The 8,328-nt window shown below is 54.9% G+C and overlaps 2 protein-coding genes across 6 annotated transcripts in view; one reads left to right on the forward strand and one right to left on the reverse strand.

The window, feature by feature from the left end:
- Nucleotides 1-4,354, forward strand: part of LOC113489037 (tetraspanin-18-like) — a 4,841-nt gene extending 487 nt beyond the window's left edge. Inside the window, exons 1-8 of one of the 4 annotated variants that reach the window (XM_026864526.1) lie at nt 10-567; nt 770-863; nt 1,056-1,250; nt 1,823-1,897; nt 2,194-2,292; nt 2,494-2,673; nt 2,913-2,996; nt 3,495-4,354. In XM_026864526.1, the coding sequence (XP_026720327.1) occupies nt 395-567; nt 770-863; nt 1,056-1,250; nt 1,823-1,897; nt 2,194-2,292; nt 2,494-2,673; nt 2,913-2,996; nt 3,495-3,542 (948 nt within the window). In that variant the 5' untranslated portion in view covers nt 10-394 and the 3' untranslated portion in view covers nt 3,543-4,354. Of the gene's footprint in view, nt 1-9; nt 568-748; nt 864-1,055; nt 1,251-1,822; nt 1,898-2,193; nt 2,293-2,493; nt 2,674-2,912; nt 2,997-3,494 lie in introns of those variants that run through there. The other 3 variants (XM_026864528.1, XM_026864527.1, XM_026864529.1) reach the window with 3 other exon arrangements.
- On the reverse strand, nt 4,351-7,981 carry UBE2T (ubiquitin conjugating enzyme E2 T). 2 transcript variants are annotated; one of them, XM_026864532.1, is made up of 7 exons: nt 7,847-7,981; nt 7,653-7,779; nt 7,249-7,318; nt 6,623-6,728; nt 6,046-6,144; nt 5,432-5,515; nt 4,351-4,626 (listed from the first exon to the last, which is right to left on the reverse strand). In XM_026864532.1, the coding sequence occupies exons 2-7, from the start codon at nt 7,759-7,761 to the stop codon at nt 4,501-4,503; spliced, it is 594 nt and encodes a 197-aa protein (XP_026720333.1). In that variant the 5' UTR covers nt 7,762-7,779; nt 7,847-7,981; the 3' UTR covers nt 4,351-4,500. The 2 variants fall into 2 exon arrangements, with proteins under 2 accessions (XP_026720333.1, XP_026720334.1); XM_026864533.1 differs by having other exon boundaries at nt 7,653-7,771; nt 7,847-7,934.
- Between the last annotated feature and the right edge of the window lie 347 nt (nt 7,982-8,328).

Consider the following 8,328-nt stretch of genomic DNA (forward strand, 5'->3'; position numbering starts at 1 on the left):
ACCGGGGAGCGGGGACAGACCCCGCGGGGCAGCGGCCGGGCCCACACCGCCCTCAGGCCTGTGGTTACAGGGACCCCGCAGCCCCGGCAGCACAGCCCCGAGGGGTGCCCAGGCCAGGCCCCGTCGTGTGTCCATCCCTGTCCCTCTGTCCCCGGTGGCCGTCAGCCACCTTGGCACCACCCTGCCCGCACGCAGGTCCCCACAGAAGGCATCGAGGGCTTCCCCAGCTGCTGACAGCCCCGGAGAGCAAATGTCTGCAGCAATAATTGATGGCTGAGGTCGCCCTCGGCCTGTCGGGGCCGGCTCGTTTTTCCCTGCCCGGAGGTTTAATTACCTCCGCTAATGACAGTCGGGGACGGAGACTCCCCTCCGCCCGCTGCCGCTGCCCGGCACAATGGCGGATCCTGTTCCCCATCAATCATTCATGGCCCTGCTGCTGGAAGGGGTTTCTTGGGGGCTGCTCAACCGGGAAGCGGGGGGCGGGGGGGGCGATTTTCCAACCTTCCCAGCGTTAAACTGGTTCTGGGGCAGGTCGGAGGCACCTGGGTCACCTGCTATCCCCTCAGGGTGAGTGGTGGGGGGGTTTGAGGGGGGCACACGGGGTTTGGGGCTTTTTGGGGGTGCAGAAGGAGATGGTCGGGGGGTGGAGATATTCTCAGGATTTTGGGGGGCTGTGTGCTGGTTGGGAGCGGCCCCATGTCCCACCGGAGCTGGGGCTCCAGGACAGCTCGGGGCTGGCTGTGGCCAGGGCTCTGCTCTCCCTCCACAGGGACGAACGCTGCCGTGTCCCCCCCACCGGTGTCCCCATGGGTGTCTTGAGCTGCATGAAGTACCTGATGTTCATCTTCAACGTGCTGGTGTTTGTGAGTCCACCTGGGCCCGGCGGGGTGGAGGGGACCCATCCCTGGGGTCGGGGTGTGACATCTCCAGCCGGTTCAGGGGGTAGCTGACACCAGCCCAGGGGAGGGGACCCCAGCAGAGGTTAGAGCATCCCCAGTCCCCATGGGGTGGCTGGGGATGGTCCCTGCACCCCATAACTGTGATGTGTCCCACAGGCTGGGGGGACGTGCTTGGCGGGCGTGGGGGTCTGGGTGGCCGTGGACCCGGCTGGTTTCCAGGACATCGTGGCTGCCAAGCCTGTGTTAAACGTGGGTGGCTACCTGCTGCTGGCCGTGGGCATCGCACTCTCGCTGCTGGGCTTCCTGGGGTGCTGCGGGGCCCTGCGCCGGAGCCGCCCACTGCTGCTGGTGGTGAGTGAGAGGAGACGAGCGGGAAGGGGGCTGTGGAGTGTGGGAGGCTGGTGGGATGTGGGGAGCCAGGGGATGGAGGGTGTTGAGGGACGTGGGGTGTCCCTGAAGGAACCAGAAGCCTGGTGCTACCCATCCTGCCCCTGTCAGCTCTGAACAGCCCCCTCCCTGCCAATCCAGGCCCCACCTTGTGAATCTTTTGATGCAGAGCCCAGAGGGTTTCATAAAGCCACTGAGCAGGGTCACTTCTCTCTGAAGCTACTGGCTTGTCCCACAGAGCATTTCCGAGCTTTTTCCCCCGATGGCAAGGGCTAGAAACCCCTTTCTGAGCACTGACCCCCGAGTTCCTTTGGCATCCCTAGATCCTGGCAGCTGGTGCTTGTTTTTAAGCCTCCATCTTGCAGCCACGGTACTTGGAGATGTGGTGTCCATCCCCTGGAGCTGCACACTCGTCCCCCTGCTCTGGGGGCACAGGGCACAGGCAGGGCTGCCTGCAGAGTCGGGCAGGAACAGCTAGAGTGAGCTGCCCACAGGCTCAGGCTGGTCTCTGACTCCTTCATCCCACTGCCTTCCAGTTCTTCATCCTCGTGAGCCTTGTCTTCATCACACAGCTCGTTGGGGCTGTTCTCTTCCTGGTGCACTGGAAACAGGTACCATCCCTGCTCCCCGACGCTGTGGCCAGCCCCTGTTCTCCCTCCACCATGCCGTGGGCCATGGCCTTGAGTCCCCCAGGGGATGGGGATGTCCCTTCTCACCTTCACCCCCAGCACCCTGACACAAGCCTGAAACTGGGCAGGTGGGTCCCTACATCCTGTTAAAGAGAGCAGGTGCTCTGGCCATGTGGGACCACAGGCAGGCGTGGGTTAGGGGGGGATGTGCAGCCCCCACCCTGGCCCCATCACCGGTACCAGGCTCCCAGTGCTCACAGATGGCACCAATCCTGCAGATCAAGCCGGAGATCTTCCTGTCCGAGCTGCGGAGGAACTACTGCGGGGATGAGGGTGCTGAGGTCTTCTCCACCGCCTGGAACACCCTCATGGTCACGGTGAGCTGCCGGGAGGCTCCTGGTGGGCTGGGGGTGTGTGTGGAGCACTCACAGGACCTGTCAAGGGTGACTCCAAACACAGGCGAGGGGTTTGTGGACCTGAGACAGACACCGAACCGCACGCTGGGCTGTCCCCACCTCCTCAGGTGACATCCCCCCCCATTTTGGCAGCACATTGATGGTGTTTCCCTTCTGTTTCAGTTCTCGTGTTGTGGCGTTTTAGGACCCGAAGATTTTGGGAATGGCTCCCGCTTCCAGGAGCTGCACCCGGGGATGCCCTGGCCGCAGGCGTGTTGCGCCCGCAACGGGCTCCTGCAGGTGGGCGAGCTGCTGGGCTGGGAGCAGTGCCAGGAGAGGAGCCCTGGCTACATCCACGAGCAGGTAGGACAGGACCCTGCCGTGTCCCTGTCCTGTCCCCAGGCTCGGGGCCACCACACCCTCTGCCCCTGAGTATCAGGGACAGGAGCTGGGACACTGCCCACCCGTGGTTCTGCAGCCTCCCCCAGTCCCCAGCTCATCCAACCCCACCACGGTGCCCCCAACACCCCGGTCTCACTCCCTGAGCTCCCTGCAGCCCTGGGGAGCATGAGGGAGCCCCTCCATCACCTCTCCTTCCCTAGGGCTGCTTCTCCACCTTCGGCAGGACCTTGCAGAAGTACATCTCTGTCCCTGGGACTTGCAGCTTGGCCGTGCTGGGCATTGAGGTAGAGCCAGAGGGGACAGGACAGGCAGCGGGTCACACCCTGTTAGGGCTCGGGTTTAAGGTTAGGGCTCTCTCTTGCCAGGAGGGAGCTCTGTGGGTGAAGGGACCTCAAACAGGCTCAGTTGGGACCCTCCCAAACCTCTAAGCTGTCACAATCACACCCAGAAAGCAGGTGCATGTACAGCAGTTCTATCTCAAGGTATAAAACCAACCTCCTGCTGCAGATGGGTTGGGTTAAAGGCCTGGGGGAGGTGGGGGGGTGGATGGTAGTATTTCACTCCCCAAAGCAAGGAGGGGAGATGTTTTGCTCTCTGCACACCCCTGGGAGCTGCCAGGGGCCTTCTCTACCGCACAGCCCCCCCAGGGGCACAGAACCAGCCGCTGCCTGGCTGGGCCAGGCCCAGAGGATCCTTAGCCCTCAGGCTCTCGCACGCCAGCAAGGTGTGAGCACAGCCCTGCAGTCAGGGGCTAGCCAGCTCCCTCCACTCTGTCATTTCAGATCTTCGCCATGTTTTTCGCCTCTTGCCTTTATTACAACTTCGACTGAGCGGGACGAAGCATGGCAGAGACAAGCACGAGGGCTTTGGAAACAGCAGCAGGCAAGGAGATGCCATTTCCTCACGTGTCAGAGCACAGCTCTGCGATTCCTTCCCCAGGCAGGCAGATTTACTGAGCCCTGTCTCTGCTCCAGCAAGCGCCTAAGGATGGGCCTGGCTCGATTTTCTTGGAGCAGGGATGGGACAGAGGTTAAACTCCTTGCAGGGGACACTGCAGAGTGGGGAGCTGAGCACCAAACCCGCTCCCACTGCGATCCGCCCTTCATCATTACAAAATCCAGCAGCTCTGGTGACAGGGAGCCCTGACCCCATGCACCTCCTGATCTGCTGCCCCACCAAAAATTGTCCCTCTTCCTCCTAATCCTTTTGCAGGCTTCTCATCCTCCCTTCCCCAGCCTCCAGGCATCCTCCGGGCTCTTCCTCATCCCTCTCAGCTGGTATTTTTCACCCGCCACCTCCTGGAGCCACAGCCCAGGTCACAATAAATGGGCTGAGCTGCAGCTGGAATCCAACAGGCTGCTCCAGAGCTGGAGATTTAAATCTTGGGAGTTTTAAGGACGTATCCTTTAGCAGAGAGGGGTTTCCACAAGCTAGTTCTAACGTGGCTGTTGCTCAGGTTCTGCTCTCAGTTTGTTCTGAGGCGGGGACAGTAAAATAGAAACTGAAATACTGTTCCCACCTCCTAGAGAGCTGGAAATCGGAAGTTGAATCAGTACTTCCAGTTTTCCTTTTCTTCAGAATATTCAAAAAAACCCCCATGCAACAAACCAGAAAAATATTTATAAATTAAAGCTTTATATTTTATTTATATAACTTTTCACCAAACCCCCCCTAGGAAATAGAAAAAGAAAGCCTGCTACAGCTCCATATTGCTTAAAATATTTAGGTATACCTGCGTAAAGAGAAAAGGACAGTGAAAATGAAGGTGACAGCCACAACAGAAGCCCCTCAGGAATCCAGGCGAGATTTCTTCTCCTTCTTGCTGATGCTACTCCCTTTTCTTTTCTGCACAGTAGAGTCATTGGTGGTACTTGCTTCGCTTTGGTTTATTTTCTCTTCCAAAGGCTGGGAAACCTGTGAGAACACAAGAAATAAAAGTAGCAGCTGTGAATAATTTAGTTTTAGATCCCTTAGCACTGCTGTGCGCGTACACCTTGGAACAACCGGCACCCCACGAAGATCAGAACTGCCCCTGCTTCCAGCTTTTATGTTGGAATTATCCTTAATTATCCTGCTCCCAGTGCTGGAAATGTTGGGAAGGGGGAATGACAGGAGAGCAGGATAATGGTTGAGCCTGGAAGTGCCATCTACATGCACGAGCAAGTCGCTCTGGTCACCCAGGTAAGGGACAAGGCCCAGATATCACTGATTTTGGGGAACAGGTTTTGATCTGCTTAAGCACAATTTATTTTTAAATGGCTCCTCTGGGAGAGAAGTCAGGGTGCAGAACGGAGGCAGGAAGGCTGCACCCTGCCAGGGACCAGGGAGAGGGGTGAGCAGGTGGAGAACAGGTGCAGCCGAGCACAGGGCACAGCCACAGGCAGAACACAGAGTCTGGTCAGAACAGAGCTGAGAAAGAAACAGAGCTGCAGGATCCCTGGGGAAGGGGTTTATCAGCCTTACTCATCCTTCCTCCTTCTTGAGAAACACTGGTTATTTGTGAATGGATACATTTATTTGGAAGAAGCAAATCTAATGATCTTAAAAAAAAAAAAGTATGATGAAATTAAATACACACCCAAAGCAGAGAACAGAAGGGGAAGGAAGAACGAATGCTGCCAACAGACACAAAGAAACTGTGAAAGGCAAACTGAGACGAGACAAAAGCTCACAAAAGAGGGAGCTGCACTCTGCCAAGGAAGCACAGCGTGTTTCTTACCCTCTTCTGCTGGCTTGCGTGTTTCTCAGTCCACTCCTTGGCATTTAGCAAGAACAGCTGCTTGTTGTACTTGTACTCTGAGGACTAAATGTAATGAGTGAGACAAAGACGGACATTTGGTTTAATACAAACATTGCACCAAGAAGCTGGGACTGAGGTTTGGCTTTAGGACTCCTAGAACCAGACCAAAACCACTACAAGCACGTGGCATGAAGCATAAAATTCATTTTGCTTGCTTTAGTTTAGCTGCTTTAGCAGGCTTGAAGAGAAGACCTTAACATCTCTCTTCCACTGCTGGCATAAACCCTGTACCACACCGGCCAGCTGCTTTGGGGAAAGGCAGTCATGGCCCCGGCCCTGATCCAGATTAAGCTACACTGCTACGTAATGTGCTAGTGTGTTAATCCAGAGCACGTGAATCCCAGAATCATCTCAGTTGGAAAAGACCTTGAGGATCATCCAGTCCAACCACGAACCTCACCCTGACTGTTCTCAGCTGCACCAGATCCCTCAGCGCTGGGTCAGCCTGAAGTGGAAGCACAGGCTCAGCCCAACACACTGTTCCTTCCCAGTCTGTGCCCACAGCCACGAGAGAGGAAGAAGAGCTCACGTACTATGTCTGCCATGAGAGGGTCATCAGGGTTGGGCTCGGCCATCAGCAGCTGGATGGAGGTCAGCAGCGTGGAGATGTTCAGGGAAGGTCTCCACGCGCCCTTCAGGGAAACAGGGCGAGAGAAGCCGTGAAGCAGAAAGAAACCTGCCTAGAGAAACCTCAGGACTCACAGCATTTAAACCCAACCTGCCCACCAGCTGCCTCAGGACTTACAGCACTTAAACCCCCTGAAGAACACCATATCTTTTCTCCCCCCACAGGCTGCGGCCTCCCGAGGGGCCCTGACTGACACCACAGGCTGTATCCTGCTCATCTCAGTCCCGGGGCAGCCTGATTCCAGAGGCCACCTAATGCCTTTCGACTCCAGTCCTTAAAACCTTGGAAACTTGTATGGAACAAAGCAGGTCATGTTCTAGTCTCTAAACAAAGGAGATGCCGCTCAAAAACTTTACTCCAGTGCTCCCATGTAAATAAGTCAGTAGCAAAGAGACATTCAATAAGGCTTTTACAAGAAAAAGATAAGGAGTTCATTAATCCCTTCGGGCTCGCTTACCTGTGCCCAAGTAGCACTATCTTACCTTCGGTGGTAATTTAAGAACATCCAGGCAAATCCTTCCAGCAGAGTCAATGTTGGGATGATAGATGGGGGTCAGAAAGCGAATCTTCGGGGGCTCAAATGGGTACCTGTAAGGGATAAGCGTTAAGAAACAAAAAAATTATATTTGTACGCCAGTTACTTCATCATTCAAGCAATACCATCATTTCCTCCTTCTGACCATTTAGTGACAGCCTTCCCCACAAATTTTTTGAGGGGGAAATGCTCTGTCTTTGATGCTTTTGCTGTGTCTGACTAGCACTTTCCTCAGTAGCTTTACACAAAGAGCAAACGTGATAGTAAGCTTTCTACTCATGAACAACCTCCTTTCCAGAAAGCTTTGAGGCAACACAATAAAGCAGAGATCTTGTCTTTGTGCTTTTAGGCTGTTAATCACACATCTTAGGATGCCCAATGTGAAATAAGTGTATCATCCAAGGGAAATAGTAATGACACTCCATAAATGAAGGGTCTCACCTAATCAACCACATTCTTTGCTGGGAGGCTAATGACCAAAATAGCAGCACTTATATCAAGCATGTCACATCAGTTAAGTTATATTTGAAGGAAGCACTACACCAGCTACTTATCCAGATGTATCCCACTTACCTTTCAGGAACAACTATTTCCAGGTTGAATATTCCCTTCTCATATGGTGTGTCTGCACCTCCTAAAATCTCTTTAAAAACAGGATTAAAAGATAAACGTTACATTCAAAAGCACTTGAATTTGCCCAACAGTCTCCAAATACCTCCCACGGTTACAGAACTCTAACACTGCTCAGATCCAGGAATGGAAAAACGTCACCTGAGACCAGCTGCACCCCACAGCAAACAAAACCGTGGGCCAACCGACCAAGCCACAGGCCAAGCTATGTTTAGAGAAAAACAAGAAAAAAACCCTAAGCGTTTTCCTAAAATGCCACGCAACTTAGAAAGTACACACCACCCAGCGAATCCAGGCCTAGCAGCAAACTCTCACCTATAGGAAAGTCCCACCAGAGAAGTACATACGTGCTCGTAGGTCATCGAGCTGGTTTCCAGTTTGCCAGCAGGTGATGCCTGGGGGTGGCTCCGTAGTCAAGAGGGAGAGCTCCCTCTTCAGTCGTGAGGCTCTTTGCATAGTGCTGAAACTAAGAGACTGGATTTTATTGCGGGCAAAATTAGCACTTAATACTGAGACTTTTTCTTAGCTAAGCAGAATTAACCTGGGTTTCAAGCTGCTACCTTGATGCACCAACAGGAGTCTCCGGAACCTGTTCCTGGAGCTGCTCTTGCATCCAGCTGGAGGGGGAGAACTAAATCCTCACCCTTTATAACCAGTCCTACTCCTCAGCTGAGCCTAATAAAGCCTCCCAGTCCACTGGGACTGGGCTCCACAGCCCTAACGGGACCATAACACCCGCCCTGGGACAACCCTTGTCCCTTCAGGGCGAGCCACTGACCCATCACAGGCAGGGCGCCCATTGTCCTGCTGCGGCCACCTGCCCCCAGAGGTGCCTGAGACTGGGATACCCACCAGTGTACCCCTCCATAGCTTAACGACCCCCACACGGCCTTACCCCTCCCCGGCACAATTAACCCCGCACAGACCCTGCCACACCACCCCCGCCAGGAACAACCCAGCCCCGCCTCAGCCCAGCGGCTCCCCCCACCCCGGCGACGTCCATGGAGGAATTGCACCCCCCCC

The sequence above is a fragment of the Athene cunicularia genome (assembly GCF_003259725.1).
Source record: "Athene cunicularia isolate RWA chromosome 26 unlocalized genomic scaffold, athCun1 chr26_part2, whole genome shotgun sequence".
In the NCBI taxonomy this organism is placed as follows: Eukaryota; Metazoa; Chordata; class Aves; order Strigiformes; family Strigidae; genus Athene; species Athene cunicularia.

Coding starts and splice junctions, on each gene's coding strand:
- UBE2T (XM_026864532.1), bottom strand. CDS start 7,761: ATGCAAAGAGCCTCACGACTGAAGAGGGAGCTCTCCCTCTTGACTACG. Junction 6,145..6,622: donor TTCTTAAATTACCACCGAAG/GTAAGATAGTGC, acceptor GTTTCCCTGAAG/GGCGCGTGGAGACCTTCCCT. Junction 4,627..5,431: donor ACGCAAGCCAGCAGAAGAGG/GTAAGAAACACG, acceptor GTGTTCTCACAG/GTTTCCCAGCCTTTGGAAGA.